The following is a 17,499-nucleotide window of genomic DNA, read 5'->3' on the forward strand; positions in this document are numbered from 1 at the left end:
ATTCTGATTTTTAAGTTTAAATAGCACGAGGTAAAAGAATACTATTTTCCACACTGTCTCTGAACTTCGCCCAGTTTCAAGGCAAGGGTCGCTTTGTCCTTATGAGCCACCAGAGATGAGGGTGACTTGGGTATTCCTCTTTCTGACAGACCCCTCGCTTCTTTGGGAGGAGCCATATGGATGGGCTTCTGTGGAGCTGAATCTGTCACAGTGTGATGGCCAAAGAAACTCCATTTTATGCTAGGTGGCCATCTTGGTACCCACTAGCCATTTGTGTCCCCCAGTTCCTCAAAGAGGCGTTTCGAGTAACCCTGACTCAGTGGCCCCCACCCAGAAATGGACAGCCGGGACCATCTGCTTGTTATGATATGACTAACTGCTTTCTGGCTTCTGCAGCCTGCTGGTGCAGCCCGTCAAGGACTGTTTCGAGGTTGCCTTGGCTACCTAATCTTGGCAGAGCGGAACAGCTCCTGGCTTGCTTTGTACAGACACTCACGGTCTTCTTGTGGTTTTCACACCTTCAAAAATCCTGCTCTCACTTCTCTTTGCGTGGCAGTCTCATTTGGCTCAGAGATTGTTGTCTTGCTAGCAATATCAACAAATTTAGCTAGTTATAATCCGGATGGAGTCTGTGGTCTTTTTGACTGGGGTCTCAAACTCCGTAACAACCGGCTGGCTCGGGAGCAGGGTTCCACCGTGGAGACCTGTAAGCCTTCAGTTGGCTTTCTGTGGCTCACTGTAGCTGGATTTAGTTTTAAGGTCCGGCATCTTCCAGCCATACCTTAACTCCTCCGCTTCCCCTTTCCTCCTCAGCTTGGTTTATCACTGTTTATTTTCTCCTCCATTTCTCCCTTCCCTCAGCTGCTTTTCTCACACTTCATATTTTCCTTTGGCCTTTCTGTGCAGACATCCTTTCTCTGGTTTCTTCACTGATTTTTTCTCTCTATTAATGGAATTTATTTTTAATATTTATTACTATCAAGCCAGGCATATAGTGCATACCTTTAATCCCAGCACTTGGGAGGCAGAGGCAGGAGGATCTCTCTGAGTTCGAAGCCAGTCTGGACTACATAATGAGTTCCAGGACAGGCAGGACTATAGAGAGAGACCTTGTCTCCATGAAACCAAATAAACATTTACATCTAGTCACAGTTATTTTCTTTCTGTCCTATCTGGTCATCGTTTCTCCTGTGCCCATTCCTATGCTTCTCTTTAGTAATTACCTTTTTTTCATGTCTCTCGCCTTCCTTCCCTTTCATAGTTGATGAAATTCTGCCCCAAGTTTTCTCTTAGGACAGCCCTGTTCCTTCTTCTCAACAGACCTCACTTCCTGTGGGGTCAGGGTGTTTTGTGGAAAGTCCCTGCTTCTGTCCTGATCATCCTCTGTCTGGGTGCATTCCCTGGAGCCCGTCAGCTGCATCCTCTGCAGACTCCCATCTCCATCGCTGAATCAGCCTCTTCTCTGCCCCCAGCCTTCCCATCCTTCACAGCAGCATGGAAGGACTGCTGGCCCCTGAGAGGTGGACTAGTGAGTGCTCAGATCTCATCCCCACCTCCAGCCTCAGGCCCACCCTCAGAGGGGGGCATCATGAGAGCAGTGAAAGACCCAGGAAGACCAGAACAGCACTGGGCCCACATCTGCTCAGGAACTAGTTGAGGGGAGGAGAGACCGGAAACACATCCCTCTGCACCTCTGGCCCGCAAGCTCAAACTAGCCAAGAAGCAGCGCTGGTAGATTTTCAGGTTTTAAAACTTACTGTAGACAAAACTGTGTGGCTATGCTCCTTCGTGGATAGCTTTTCCCTCAAAATAACAGCGATGAAATTGACTCCTTTGGTTTTCATATTCATAAATTCCGTTTGTAAAGGTGTTTTAAGACACATCTCCCTCTTAGCTCAACTCCAACTGATGTGTAACCCAGGATGACCCTGAGTTCCTGCTCTTCCTGCCTTGGCCTTCCTACACTAGGATTACAAGCATGAGACCATATGCAGCTGTCCCTTTGTAGAAACGTCATGCAGTGTGTTTATTGTTTTCCTGGTTTGGAATACTGGGATTATCTCCATTTATTGGCTTTTAAACAAAGTGTCTATGAACATAGATATGTGTTTCATAGATAAACGCTCTTACTTATCTTGAAGTAATTAGACCTCCAGGGAACATATAGGAAATTTGTGGTTTCCACAGTAGAGTGTTGCTTCACTCTTGGATCTTAAATAAGTGAATCTGACTGTACCAAATCCTCCACGATTAGTTCACTCGGTCTTTAATCACGGCCATTCTAGTGGTTGTGAAGTGCATTGCACTATTTTTTCAGTTTCTCTGATGCCTGAACACATTGGCCAGTTTTTCAGATTCAGGGGAGGGTAGCATTGATATATTACTACCTTCTTTGATGTGTCTGTTCAACTCTTCATCATTTAAAAGATATGGATGCAAATATTATGTATATAAGTTGCAAATAATAACTTTCAGCCTAAGGGTTTGCTTTTTCATTTTGCAAATGTTATCTTTCAATGTGCAGAAATTTCTAATTTTGATGAAAGACAAATTGTCAACCTTTTCTTTTTATAATTAAAAGCCTTTTCTGTATGTCCTGTAACACTGTTGCCTATCATCAGGCCATGAATATATTCTCTTTTTAGAAGCATTATAATTTTAACATTTCTGAGTCTATGATCCATGTTGGATAATTTGTGTGTGTGTGTGTGTGTGTGTGTGTGTGTGTGTGTGTGTGTGTGTGTAGAATGATGCAGAGGTCATAGGTCATTTTTCTATATGCATATACAATTATTCCAGCATCATTTCTGAAAAAAAGAAATTTTCTTTCCTCATTGAGTTGTCTTGATGTCCTTGGAGTAGAGGACAAGATTCTGTTTCCCATTCTGCTTAACCTTTTATCTACACTCAAGCCAACAACTCGTTGTCTTGGTTTCATTTAGAACCAGGTAGTACAGGTAGTTCGACTTTGCTATTGCTTTTTTGTTTGTTTGTTTTCTTTTCTCTCCTGTTATTTTATTTATTAGCTTTGGTATTGTTTTCCAAGGTGACTTTTACTTCCTTTATCATTTTGCATTTCTGTGTAAATTTTAGAGCTTGTGTGTGTGTGTGTGTGTGTGTGTGTGTGTGTGTGTGTGTGTGTGTGATGAATCTTAAAAGTTTTTATTAATAAAATCAAACCTGGAGCCGGGTATTGGGGTGAATGCTGGAAGATCAGAGAAGCAGAACAAGCCACAGCTACCTCACCTCGCTGGTTCCTCAGCTGATCCTGTTTCCTCAGACTGGATGGCTCTGAGTCCTTATCCAGATGAATCTCAGCTGAACTGCTGCTCAAAGGCCTAAAAGCTTAACCAGCCAAATGCTTCTAGTTTCTGGTCTTCATACCTTGTATATCTTTCTGCTTTCTGCCATCACTCCCTGGGATTAAAGGCATGAGTCACCATGCCTGGCTGCTTCTTTCCAATGTGACCTTGAACTCACAGAGATCCAGAGGGATTTCTGTCTCTGGAATGCTAGGATTAAAGGTGTGAGTGCCACCATTGTCTAGCCTCTGTATCTAGTGGCTGTCCTGTTCTCTGACCCCAGATAAGTTTACTAGGGTGCACAATATTTTGGGGGACACAATAACACCACATTTGTGTGTGTGTGTGATCTCATGTATCTATCTATTTATATATATATATGATAAAGTTAAATAAGATACTTCAAAATGCCACATCTCCATTGCTAACGCCTAAGTTCAGGAGTGTTATATTCCTGAATCCTCTGGTGGCTTCTTAGTTCTCTAAAAGAATATCCAGAACCACAGTGCTGACTTTTCCAAATAAAATTTTTTTTCAGGATCTCATGAAACAACTCGATGACGCTAACTTGCAAATACAGGAGTTGAGAAAATCCAAGGAGGTAAGCATTTCCACGAAACTAGTGTCTTGCAAATGATACGCTCTCAGGAAAATGAAATGCAATTTTACCCCAACCAGTAAAATTAATGGAGCACCTAAATCTAAGTGTTGGACCCAGTAAGTCAAAAGAAATCTTGAACTGTATGTAAAACAAATGTAGCCCCCCCGCCCCCCCCCTCCCCCAGCCGGCCGTGAACAAATACATCAGCAATACACTGCAGGGTCAATGTTGAATAACTTCCGTGTCTAGCAAAGCTTAAAACACAGGACTTTGGATTACAGACACCACGTTCTTCCCTCTGAGCCCTGAATCTTCCAAATGCCTTCTGCAGAAGTTTGTCCCTAAGCCCCTCCTCTGGGTGTACCTTACACACGGTGGTGTCTACAGGGCTCCCTCCTGCTGGGACACACAAGGCCATTTGGGAAGGCTGATGAGGCAGGGGGGGGGGGCCCGGAATCTATTAAATAACAGTAATTTGTGTTTCCCCTTTCCCTGAAAATTTAATTTGTATCTAGAATAGACATGCCTGAGATAGATTAGCCACCGCATAGGCATCATGCAGAAATCTTATCTTCAAGCCCCGGCAGGGCCAGCAATGTAAGGGTCAAACAAACTACAGCATCCTACAAGTAAGGGGATGGCCCCAGACCAGGGAGTCCTAATGCAGCCTCCGAACAGCTACTGTGAGCTTCTCTACTAGGTATCATTTCTGAGTCCGTTTCCATCCTGATTTATTTCTCTGCAAGACGGCTGAGTTTTTAGTCGGTGCTGGTCATTGTGTAGCTTACCTTGTTGGGCACTGAATATGTTTATATTTTGTTAAAATTTAAACTTCCAACGCTCACAAACCGTGTTCTGGGATGCACTCACGTGGTTTGGAAACAGTCTGATCCTTTGGAGTCTCGCTAGTGGGAGTTAAAGCTTGGTGTAGAGTAACCCCTTCTGAAAGGCCTCTGCGCTTCAGCTGTGCCCCAGCCTGGCTGGTGGGACTATGATTACTCTCAGTCTGTGTCGTCCAGGGCTTGTTCCACCCGCTCCCTTCTCCCCCTCAATTCATCTCCTTTACGTCTGTCTTCCATCACTCCACTCCAAAGTCCCCGGACTTCTTCTTGGTTCTTTAAAGGGATAGAACGCTCCTACCTTGAGGGGTCTTTGCCTTTGATAGTGTGTCTTCCCAAACATCCCTTTCCCAGAGATTTCCATCGCAAGCTTTTTTCCCCTCTTCTGGTCTTTACTCAAATGGCAGCCTCTTGGGAGTCACTATTTAATTTAAAGGCTCAGCTCTCTGCCCCAATACTTCTTTTTCTCTGTTTTGTTTTTTACATAAATTTATAATCATCTAAGCAGATAAATTCAGTGAAAGAAAGCCTTTCGGTATGTTTTCCTTCCTTCCTTCCTTCCTTCCTTCCTTCCTTCCTTTCTTTTTTTTTTTTGGTTTTGTTTTGGTTTGGTTTTTCAAGACAGAGTTTCTCTGTGTAGTTTTGGTACCTGTCTTGGATCTCGCTCTGTAGACCAGGCTGGCCTCAAACTCACAGAGATCTGCCTGGCTCTGCCTCCCTAGTGCTGGGACTAAAGCTGTGTGCCACCATGCCAGGCGGAAGAAGATATATTTATGATAAAATATAAGCATGATATTATTCCTTTGGAGGAAAGAACCATTCATTAGCCCCATTGGGGGTGGGTGCACTCTGGTGACAGACCAGCCAAGGTTATGGTTTGGTATTTGGTATTTGGATACAGATGGGTATCTCTGAATTGTAGAACATGGGCAAGGACAAATGGAGTTCCTGACATAATGAAAGAAGCTGGTGTGTGTAGAGAGCAGAAAGACAGGCAGAGAGCCCTGAGGACAACGTCAGGAACTTGGTCTTCTGTGCATGTGTGTGTGCACACATGCAACAACAACAACAATAAAAATCAAATATTAAATTTTTAAAAGAAGACACAAAGTTTGGAAAGAGGTAGATCTAGTTAGGGGAAAAGTGGGAAGTTAATATGATCAAATGCATTGTATACAATGTATGAAATTCTCAACAATTAATAAAACTATTATATTTAAAGAAGAAACCTTTAGCCAGGTTGTAGTGGTGCACGCCTTTCATCCCAGCACTCGGGAGGCAAAGGCCAGCAGATCTCTGTGAGTTGGAGGCCAGCCTGGTCTACAGTTCCATAACAGCCAGGGCTACACAGAGAAACTTTGTCTCGAAAAACCTATATAGATAGATGATAGATAGATAGATAGATAGATAGATAAATAGATAGATGGATGGATGGATGGATGGATGGATGGATGGATGGATGGACGGACGGACGGACGGACAGACAGACAGACAGACAGACAGATAGATAGATAGATAGATAGATAGATAGAGAATGGATACATAGGTAGGTAGGTAGGTAGATAGATAGATAGATAGATAGATAGATAGATAGATAGATAGACAGACAGATAGATAGGATAGATAGACAGACAAAAATAAACGGACTATGTAGTGACTGGCTGGTGACGGCCGTGACTACCCACTGGGACTCTGATGAGGGCTGTTTGGCAGCAGTGACAGTGAGACTCAAGAGCAGGGTACAGGTGGGAGAGAAAGAGAAGTGTGGACTCTCGGCACGGTGACTGCCAGGCTGGAAGTGGTACAAGAGAAAGCAGCGGACGCTGGCACACCACCTTCCATCCCGAGCGTCCCATCTCGGGGACACTGCACCAGCACGGTGTCCTGAGGCAGCTTCTCTTATGCAGATCCTGGAGGCTGAGTTGCGGGCGCAAACTATCGTCCTGGAGACACTTAACACGAACCTTTACCACTGCCAGCTGGACCTCCAGAGAGAGGTGAGTCCTGGCTAGAGAGAGGCCCCGGGCCGGAGAGGAAGCCAGAGCACAGTGCTGTTCTGCCCAAGAGCCTTGCCCCACGGGCTCTGGGGGAAGACAACCATTCAAATTTATCTTTTAGAAAGCTATGGTGGGAAATATGGAGAAGCTGCTGCAGACAAAGCTGGTTGAAGCTGAAGAAAAGTATAAGTACACCATACAGCTCCTGACCGAAGAAAACACCATCCTCAGGTAGGGGTGCTGCTGCTCAGGGGGACTTGGCTGAGTTACCTCTGAGAGGGGGAGGGTGTCCAGGTGAGGACTCGGTCAAGACAAACCAGGGACTCCTGGAGGATGTCACAGTCCTGATCGTTTGGAAGGAGGTGTGGGGCTGGACCTGCACACATGCCATGGAGGTAGATTGTTCATCTGAGGTGGGCAGTTTGTCTGTGATGTATCTAGACTTCGCTCCCCTGGGTCTGTTTTTGTGTAAAACACAGGAAATTTGCCTGTGGATTTTTGAGCTGCTCTGTCCTGTGACTAAGGGTTATTTTTCAGAGTTCAGTGGGTTTTAACTCTCAGATTTGGCATTTCCGGTTCCTGTTGAGACCAGCTGCCCATCAGAACCACTATTCCCTGAAGGGGCTTCTTTTTTAAAATTATCTATTTTATCTAGAGTGTGTTGTGTCTCTGGAGGTATATATTTAAATGCATTGATGTGAGGGTGTCAGATCCCCTGGAACTGGAGTTACAGACAACTGTAAGCTGCCGTGTGGGTGCTGGGAATTGAACCCAGGTCCTCTGAAAGAACATTCAGTGCAACCACTGAGCCATCTCACCAGCCCCTCTTAAAGCACCAAGATAGAAGATAAGGAACCCATCAGTTTCTATTGGGAATATGATCACCCAAACACCACATTTCACCACATTTAAAGCAACAGTGTGATGAGAGGCTGCTTCCTCGGGCGGGAAGAAAGCCACATTTCTCCGCAAAGATCCTACATCCCCTCTGCCCTTTGAGGCTACAGTGATGCACCGTCCTTTTTACAGGCAGAAGATCAAGAACGAGGACATTTCTGAAGAAATATCTGAGAAGTCAGTCTCTGCTACTCCTAGTGTATGAGTCTGACTTCCCTGAACCCAGCACCAACAGGAAGTGAGCGTCGTAGATGAGGAACTGTGCTCCTCAGCTGGAGCAGCCGCCTTGCCGCCCACCCTGTGGAGCTGTGGACTCCAGCAAGGTTTTCTGGAGAGATGCAGATGGGTTGTTATGGCTTTATTTTTTTGTCTTTTTGTTTGTTTGTTTTTGTTTTTACAATTTGCATTCTTCAGAATGATTAGAAATGTTTGAATTCTTATCTCAATTATATCGTGACTCTTCTATGAAAACGGATGTCCTCTGTCCTGGATTTGGACCTTCTATGGGTTGTACACTATTTTCTTTTCTGCTTTTTATGTATTTTGGAGACTGGTTTGAAGAGACTTCTTATTAAATGATGCATTTTTGAGGTGTGACTCTTGTCCCCCGAGGGAAAATAGCAAGCAAGACAATTCGTTGCTTTCACTCCAAAAAAATTTCTTCTCTGAGATATCACATTCCTTAGGCCAGTGACTTGGGAAGAGTAAGTGATGATTTACCCTGTCTCTGACCATCACAAGAATCCAAACGTCCGCAGGGCAGGCAACATGTACATGGACGTGGGGTGGACACAAGGGAGCCCATCACACAGGTAGCATGCGGAAGCCTCGGTGGAGACTGGAGCAAACCGAGGTGAGCCACACCATCCATATCTGATCATGGCACTTCTTAGACTTATTGGATCGCCTGCCGTTTGGGTGCACAGGGTCGCCATGATCTAAAACACAAACCCTGGCTTTTATGTGGAGGTGCTCCTTTTAATTACCGACAATGAATGTTAAACAGTGGTTGAAGCCAATCCTAGGAGCCGAATGCTCCCCCCTTTCGAACATGCCATTTGTCAAGCAAACAAAAGACAGAAACAAAGCACAGGCACACAGAAGCCTCCTCTAGAAACAGTAAGGTCAATTTACAGTTTGTTCTACCATTTAAAAGCAGCTTTTCTTTCTCAGACTTTATTTAGGAGGGAACAGAAAAATACATAATTCTATCAGCACAAATTCAATAAAATATGTAGTAAAGAACAAATCGTAGGACAAACAACTCAGTTTCTTTTTAAAAGGGATGTGAAAAATACAGAAAAATTTATACATTAGTATGGAATTTGAAATACAAACGAACTTCAAGATACAGATCAAACAAACTGCCAAAGTGCAAGAAGATTGGGAGATCTTGAATACTGTTATTTGATGTCTATAAAGGCTTTAGCTATCTAAAAAGTGCCTCGTCTTTAGAGACACTTGGGTCTGTCTCTAAAATATCCAGATGTAAAGATATTCCACTCTACTAGGACTCCAGCCAACCCACCTGAGGTAGGCAGGCAGGGAAACAGTTGATGAGGACAGGTCACGGACAGCTACTGAAGTGGGGTGGGGGGACATGGCTTTGTCCTGCTACTGCTTTCTTACTTTTTGTAAATTTGTGAGAATTTCATGTTAAGATTTCTTTTACTTTTTTTTTCTTAAAAAAAAAAAACAGCCGGGCAGTGGTGGCGCACGCCTTTAATCCCAGCACTCGGGAGGCAGAGCCAGGCGGATCTCTGTGAGTTCGAGGCCAGCCTGGGCTACCAAGTGAGTTCCAGGAACGGCGCAAAGCTACATAGAGAAACCCTGTCTCGAAAAACCAAAAAAAAAAAAAAAACCCAAAAACGTGTGGACAAATGTTAAAGATAAAAACCTGAGGTGAATCAAAGCAACTGCGAAAACACCTGCTACCACTCTCGACCAGGCTTGAAAAGCATGTGCCTCGTGGCCCTGCCTCGTGTAAGCCCCGCCCCTCAGACTAAACGCCCTTTTCAATTGGATAATGGACTGAGTGACATGAACAGAATTCCTATAACATTTCCCCTTTTTTGTCTAAACAAAAAGGGAAGGTTCTAACTCTAATATAGTAGAATGATATACAATAAGGATTATCAAGTATTGTCCAGATACAAAGGAAAGGTAATATCTTAACAAAAATGAAACTACATACAATGAGAACAATTATCGAGCAAGAAATACACTTTCAATGTCCAGTCTGTTGTTCAAATCTTAGATGGTGTTTTAATAAAAAACACAGAGCCAGATATCAGAGAGGAAGCTGAAAGATCAGAGAAGCAGAACAGCCAGCCACTAGTTCTTACCTCTACAAAATCCTCAGTCTCAAGAGTGAGTTCCTGTTTCCTCATGCCTTATATACCTTTCTCTGCCCAGACATCACTTCCTGGGATTAAAGGCGTGTGTGCTTCCCAGTACTGGGATTAAAGGCATGTGTGCTTCCCAGTACTGGGATAAAAGGCATGTGTGCTTCCCAGTACTGGGATTAAAGGCGTGTGCCACCACCACCTGGCTCTGTTTCCAGTGTGGCCTTGAACTCACAAAGATCCAGACAGATCTCTGCCTCCTGAGTGATAGGATTAAGGGTGTGTGCCACCACTGCCTGACCTCTATGTCTACTCTAGTGGCTGGTAATTGGCAAATTTAAGAGAGATTACTCCATTAGCTATCCTCTCCTGAAGAGTCCAAACTTTTGTACCTAACAGACCTTGTGCCATGATTCAGGAGTACTGTAACTATAACTATCTAGTCTTCAACCCCATCAGAGACCTGAGAAGGAAATAACATTACCTGAGTAAGCAGGATGTGCATAGCAAGCCACTTGCAAAATTATGAGAAATGACAGAGACAGCTGGCTGCCTAGACAGTCACCCAAGGTTCTTCTGCAACATTGCTGCATCCATCTTTGGCCTACAGGCCTAGGATATCTGACAGACTTTTCTGTAAAGGGAGAAATTTTGAAGGACTGTCCTACCCTGTCTTGGCAAAGTTCAGCAGTCACCTCCCTTTGTGTCCTGCGTGTCCAGATTGGACAGCGTATTTACTGTCAGCAGTCAAGGCAAGGGCATTTTCTTGCCCAAATGGCTAGCTTTTGCCACAAAGAAAGCAAACCCCATATGGAGTTTCTCTGATGCCCATCATCCTTTTTTTTGGAGTTTTGTTTTAATATTATCTGTAAAACATTTAAAAATCTTATTTTATAAAGACTTCCAGAAGTCAGGCAGTGGTGGCGCACGCCTTTAATCCCAGCACTTAGGAGGCAGAAGCAGGTGGATCTCTTGAGTTCAAGGCCACCCTGGTCTACAGAGTGAGTTCCAGGATGGCCAGGGCTGTTACACAGTAAAATCTTGTCTCAAAAAACCAAAAAGACTTCCAGAAAGAAAAATAGAATTTTCTGATGGACCAACATTAATTTAAAACCTGTAAGTTACCTAAAAAAAAAAATAAAAATCATTTACTCTTCTTTCTTTTTTATTTTTGAAATAGGGTCTCATGTAGACCAGGCTGGCCTCAAACTCATTTTGTAGCTGAGGACGACACTAAATTCCTGATCCTCCTGCCTCTACTTCTTAAGTGTTTGGTTGTGGTCCACCACAAGGGGCCTCATTTTCACTTAAAATGTGTTTACATCTATTCATCCGTTCATGTGTTGTGTGTGTGAGAGAGAGAGCGTGCTATGAGCTCAGAAGGTAACCTGGGGGAGTCAGTTCTCTCCTTCTACCTGTTGGTCTCACGGGTCAAACCCTGTCACCAGACTCGTCCCTTTGCCCAACGAGCCATCTCACCAGCCCTCATTTCCACATTTTCATGAGCATTACATATACTTATTGAAGATATAACAGCAATATTAAAATTGGCAAGTTTGGCTTTTTCTCATGTGTATGCATATAGGAGGTGCTTGCATGCATGTTCATGTGCATAAAGCATGTGTGAGGCCGCCGAGCAGTGGTGGCGCGCGCCTTTAATCCCAGCACTCGGGAGGCAGAGCCAGGCGGATCTCTGAGTTCGAGGCCAGCCTGGGCTACCAAGTGAGTTCCAGGAAAGGCGCAAAGCTATACAGAGAAACCCTGTCTCGAAAAACAAAACAAAACAAAACAAAAAAAAAAAAAAAACCATGTGTGAGGGTGCACATGCTTTGCATGCACATGTGTGCTACTCCCCAGGCACGCTCCATCTTCATCGTTGAGGCAGAGTCTCTGAGGTGACCCCAGAGCCTACAGATAACCGCTAGTCTGGCTACACAGCTTGCTCCAGGGACCTCGTCTCCAAGCGCTGGAATTACAGGAGGGTCGACGTGCCCGTCGGCATTTACACGGGCCCTAGGGAGCTGAACTCAGGTCCTCAGACTTGTTTGGCAAAACTTTAACCGCGGAGCCACCTCCTCATCCTAGTCAAGTTTAATTCCTAACTGCACCAAGTAAACCCAGCTACGTAACTGTTTTTAAAGTTTCTCCCTCCAAAAACCGAGGGAGCTTTTTCGATCACCACACACGTTTCCCCAACAGCTCTCTATCTGAAGGGCTTTCACTGGATCAGGAAATTACCCTGGAGCAAGATACTTTCAGAACTAGTGTCCGCAAGTGAAGACTAACCTGGAAGAATCACATATTGCACAGGGGGAAAAAAACCATTTTAATTAACTGGGAATGTCCTAGTGCATCTGATCTTCACCCACCTCCCCAACTTGCCCCAGATCCACTCTCTCCTACCTCACTTTCCTACCCACCCAGCTTCCGGTTTTCTTTTTGTAAACCCACGGAATCCAATTTGTTTGGCCCAACTATTCTTGGGAGTGGGACCTGCCTTGGAGTGTGATTTTAAAACACACAGGGGTCATACCATTTACAAACAAACACACAAACAACCGACTCTCCCCTTTCCCAGCAGCTGTGATGTTACCAGGTCTTCATGCCCTCCTCCCCACCTCCATGCTGGGATTTTGTCTGGCTTGAGCGAGCAAGCGCTTGTGTATGCATGCTGTCACAGGAGTTGTGAGTCCGTATATGCAACTGCCCTGTTTTGTCCAGGAAGGGGTTGTATAGTTTCTGGTTGTGCTTTTGTTAGAATATGAAAAAATCCAACCTGAAAGTCATCCCTCTCCCTAAGCTATTCTTGACACTGCGCGCATGAACATGAGAACCCCCTTCCCAGATGACCCACCGGCTGTCCTGGAAGTATATCCTAGCTTGCAAACTGCCCTTGTCTCTGTTCACGATTTGTTCCAGGGCACACGAACCTACACATCACAACCAACATTCTCCCAGCTTCGATATCCACCAGTAACAGCAGCAACCACAAAAGTATCGAATACAATCCCTATTGTCAAGGTATCCGAATTCAGCTAGGAAGACGCGGTAAAATGGCTGGCGTCCCTGTCTGAGCATTTAACACACACCATCCCTGTGCCGAGGACTTTGTCGACCAAGGGATTTTACTGCTCCCACTTTAAAGATGTGAAGCCTAACGTTTACATAAATTAAATGTTCGGGGCTGAAGAGATGGCTCAGCGGTAAAGAGCACTGACTGCTCTTCCAGAGGACCCAGGTTCGATTCCCAGCACCCACGTGGCAGCTTACAACTGGCTGTAACTCTAAGATCTGACACTCTCACACAGACATACATGCAGGCAAAACACCAATGCACATAAAATAAAAATAAACTATAAAAAAAATATAAATAAATAAATAATTAAATGTTCTGTCAAAAAGACATGGACTTGGTGAGTAGAAGCCAGCACCATTGGGGTACAACCATCCAGAGGACCCACCTTACTTAGAACTGATGTTCAATTTATCAAGCTTCTGCTTTGGACTTAAAATTTTCAACTTTTGCTATGTGGCGGTGGTGGCGCACGCCTTCAATCCCAGCACCCGGGAGGCAGAGCCAGGCGGATCTCTGTGAGTTCAAGGCCAGCCTGGGCTACAGAGTGAGTTCCAGGACAGGCTCCAAAACTACACAGAGAAACCCTGTCTCGGAAAAAAAAAAAAAAAATTTTTTTTCAACTTTTGAGCCAGGTGTTGGTGGCACATGCCTTTAATCCCAGCACTCTGGAGGCAGATGCAAACAGAGCTGTGTGAGTTCTAGGTCAGCCTGGTCTACAAAGTGAGTTCCTGGATAGCCAGAGCTGTTACACAGAGAAACCCTGTCTCGGGAGGGGGAAAAAATTCCAACCTTTAATAAATAGACTTGCAATGATGCAGTGATACGCAGGGATTTGTACGGTCTTCATGGTCTTTGTAGAACTCACATCCAAAAACAGAGATTTGCTTGGAATTAAAAGGGAATTGAAAAGAAATTAAAAGCATACACAAAGAACCACAGGTAACTAAGGAATGCTGAGTGGGAGGAATTGTCTCCCCCAGGGAAGAGTTTGCCTATTTGCTGTCCAGCACCGGACGGCCATCCTTGAAAACACACATACAAGTAACAGCATACAGACTGAGGTTATACTTTTGAAAAAGAAATGTGTGTGTGTGTGTGTGTGTGTGTGTGTGTGTGTGTGTGTAGTCATGTAACAACAATTAATGAAAAAAGCCCAGAAATTTGAAAAAGAGCGAGGAAGAGTCTGAAGGGAAGTCTGAAGGGAGGAAAGGGAAGGGGCAAACGACATTATCATCTCAATAAAAGAAATCATAAAAAATAAATTAACACACCCCCCCACCCACCCCCACCACCCACCCCCCCCACCCCACCCCACCCCACCCCCCGCCAAACAAAAAGTGCTTCGACGACAACACCATGTCAGCATCAGTTAGGAGGGAAGAAAAGCTTCTTCCGTAGTGTGAAGATGGGCTGAGGCATCTGCTTCCCCATGTTCTTCCTGTCATCTTTATTGCTCACATCGTAGTTCACCCCAGTCAGGATGCTGAGAATATCGTCGCCTCTGAAAAACACAAGGTGTCGGTGGATCAGGGGTCGTGGCCTCTGCCTCTCAGAGCATCAGGCGTCTGACCTCCTGACTCACGGAGTCAAGACCTACCACGGCTGTCCTGGCCACTCAGTTTCCTCAGAGCACACCGAATCGCCTTTTACTTGGGATCTCTGCTGATTACAAGGAATCGCGCATCCCTAGCAGAACCGACCTCCTTTCCTGCAAAAGTGTGTGTTCCCCGCCGTGTCCCACGGACCGTCGTTCGGGCCCCACAAATGCCAAAACGTCTCCCAATGACCTCTGCCTAGGTCAGCACGGTGCCTACAGAATCGTCTACAGCTTTCTACCAAAATGTGGGCAAGTGAAAGTCAAATGCTCCCTGCCGCCCTCTCCACCCCCCTCTGTCACCAAATATCTCAGCAAACTTGTGGGTAACCTCTTCATTTCTCTGTGCAGCTGGCAGATCCTTCAGGACCCACGGTCCATGCTACAAATGAAACCACTACACTGACATTATGGTCTACTCGCCACATACCGTGGGGAAATTCTCACCCTGCATACACCGGAAACAACAAGACACACATCTAAAAGAATCCCATAGCAGGGTCCCGCACTGCTCAGCTGGCAGCTGGGTGTGCAGGTGGGGGACCCGAAATGTGGAGCCCTAATTTTTTTTTTTTTTTTTGGTTTTTCGAGACAGGGTTTCTCTGCGCCTTTCCTGGAACTCGCTTTGGAGACCAGGCTGGCCTCGAACTCACAGAGATCCGCCTGGCTCTGCCTCCCGAGTGCTGGGATTAAAGGCGTGCGCCACCACCGCCCGGCATGGAGCCCTAATTTAACTGAAGATGGATGGATGACTTAGCGATATTGTCCCACACTTGTGGCTTAAAAGCGGATCAAATTAGTGGAAACACAGGGTCCCCTGCTGCTCTTCGCTACTTCCCACAGTTTGCTAAGCAGAGTGAAGGTTGGATAGCTATTATAGGATTTCTTTCCTAATTTTTAAAAATTATATTTACATGTGTGTGTGTGTGAGAGAGAGAGAGAGAGAGAGACAGAGAGACAGAGAGAGAGACAGAGACAGAGACACAGAGAGACAAAGACAGAGAGATGGCATACAGGTGGTGGTTATAGGACAACTTGAAGGAGTTAGTTCATCCACCACGTAGGTCCTGGGGGTCGAACTCAAATCATCAGACTTGGCAGCAAGTGCTTTTACCCCCCACTAAGTCATCTTTTACCCACAGGCCTAGACTAGGACTTCTGACAAAGTTGAAACATGTTCAAGTGGATTACTTCCGTCTTGGAAGACTCCCCAAAGGAGCTGGGTTGTCATGTTGCTGCTCAAAGACAGAGAGCTGGACTGAGTGGTGTGAGCATTCTCTGCAGCTCTGTGGTGCCCTGGTTGTTGAATAAAGGAAACCCCTCAGTAAATATAATAGTTTTTCCTCTTCTATGAACTAAAGAGAGTAATATGTACCGTCTCTCCCACTTTGCAACCGACCTGGAAAACACAGCTCCGTGAGTTACATTCAGAGATGAAACACTCTCCATGGGTGCTTGTCTGCTTGGTACATAGTCTCTCAACCATAAACACCTCCCAATGGGCTCTGACTACGGCAGTGAGGAAGGTCGCAGAACACCGAGAAGGACCCAGTAGGCAAGACTCACCGGGGACATCTTTGCCTCAGGCTCTGGCACAGGGACTGGATGTACCAGGTTCCACGCGTGGGATCTCGGTAGGAAACACAGTTTTTCACAGTAGCCATCCCCAGCAGAAAGTCGGCCTCATCTGGAATATAGCTCTTTTGAGATAAGGAGTCTATGTCTAAATCACTGTCCTTGCCCTCTGAGTCAGTCTCGACAGGCACAGCTCTCTGGTAACTGTCCCCTTGGCAAGCCTGGATAAAAAAGATTTTGGGTTTTCCAGCCAGGGAAGGGCACTTTGAACCAGTGAAGTAGGAGGTCAGTTCATAGATGGATGCTTCCTTCCCGTCCGTGCCGTAGATGATGCCTTTGTCTCCGTGGGAGAGGATGCAGCAGATGAAGCAGTCTCTGTCCTTGTGGTCCTTGCTTTGGTAGGATCTTAGAACCTCACGGATTTCATTTGCCGTGGAGTCTTGGTAAGACACGGTCTCAAAATGAAGCTCCTTAAAGGTCTCAGTCAAAGCCTCTGAAAGGGAAAAGGGGAGACCATGTATGACAGCAGATCCCAGCACACAGCCCAAGACGGAGAAAACTCTGGCAGGCAGGAGTCGGAACTGGACCCTGTCAGAGTCTGGCACTGGGCACAGAAGCAGGTTTGCTGGGTTCTGCGTCACGAGGATTCATTTCTACCGCCGTTCTTTTCGATAGTTTGGCTACAGAGACAGAGTTAGCGCGCTCTTTCCAAAAGCCCCCTTCCCATGCACTGTCACCCCAGCGTCCAGATTCGCTGTGACGAAATTCACTGACACTGTGATGCCCGGCTACTTTACGTATTTGGCTTTTCCCCCTGACCCTCCCTCTTCTTCTCTCTCAAGTTCTAAGATGCCGTGAGCTCTTCCAGTCTAGAGACTGAAAGCCGAGTGCCACTACCGCCTGGCTTACAAGCGGCTTTTTAAAGTTTTTTTTCTCTACAATGTGGTAGTTTCATTTCCATTGCTGTATTTTTTTTTTCCTTGTTTGCCTTTCCTTTCTGTGATATTGACTAACTGGCCAGCTAAAACATGGACAGAAAGCTTTTCATCTAGGAGTGTGGTTGTTCACGGAGGGACTTTGCAGCCGGCTGCTTGGATGGGGGACGGGGGGACGACTGCCCTTTTTACTGGGCAATCACCAGATCTCATTATCTATAGATGACAACCCATATCTACAGTGTCCTGGGGACAACTTGGGTTAGAAATCTGACTTCCTGCATCTGGGACATCAAATGTTCTTTACTCTCTCTTTTCAATTTTTCTTTTTACTTTCT

At 45.5% G+C, this 17,499-nt stretch overlaps 2 protein-coding genes across 3 annotated transcripts in view; one reads left to right on the forward strand and one right to left on the reverse strand.

Annotated features, from left to right (window-relative positions):
• Flacc1 (flagellum associated containing coiled-coil domains 1) overlaps positions 1-9,332 on the forward strand; it is a 30,761-nt gene extending 21,429 nt beyond the window's left edge. Inside the window, exons 12-15 of the mRNA XM_028885689.2 lie at positions 3,841-3,903; positions 6,650-6,739; positions 6,861-6,970; positions 7,769-9,332. Of these exons, the coding sequence (XP_028741522.1) occupies positions 3,841-3,903; positions 6,650-6,739; positions 6,861-6,970; positions 7,769-7,841 (336 nt within the window). The 3' untranslated portion in view covers positions 7,842-9,332. The remainder of the gene's footprint in view (positions 1-3,840; positions 3,904-6,649; positions 6,740-6,860; positions 6,971-7,768) is intronic.
• A 5,050-nt stretch (positions 9,333-14,382) lies between these two features.
• The window catches only part of Casp8 (caspase 8), a 31,771-nt gene continuing 28,654 nt past the window's right edge, over positions 14,383-17,499 (reverse strand). For both annotated transcript variants that reach the window (XM_028885698.2, XM_028885702.2), the window contains exons 9-10: positions 16,218-16,719; positions 14,383-14,558 (exon numbers count right to left, since the gene is read on the reverse strand). In XM_028885698.2, coding sequence (XP_028741531.1) covers positions 14,423-14,558; positions 16,218-16,719 — 638 coding nt within the window. In that variant the 3' untranslated portion in view covers positions 14,383-14,422. The remainder of the gene's footprint in view (positions 14,559-16,217; positions 16,720-17,499) is intronic.

This window comes from Peromyscus leucopus, chromosome 13 (assembly GCF_004664715.2).
Source record: "Peromyscus leucopus breed LL Stock chromosome 13, UCI_PerLeu_2.1, whole genome shotgun sequence".
Classification (NCBI taxonomy): Eukaryota; Metazoa; Chordata; class Mammalia; order Rodentia; family Cricetidae; genus Peromyscus; species Peromyscus leucopus.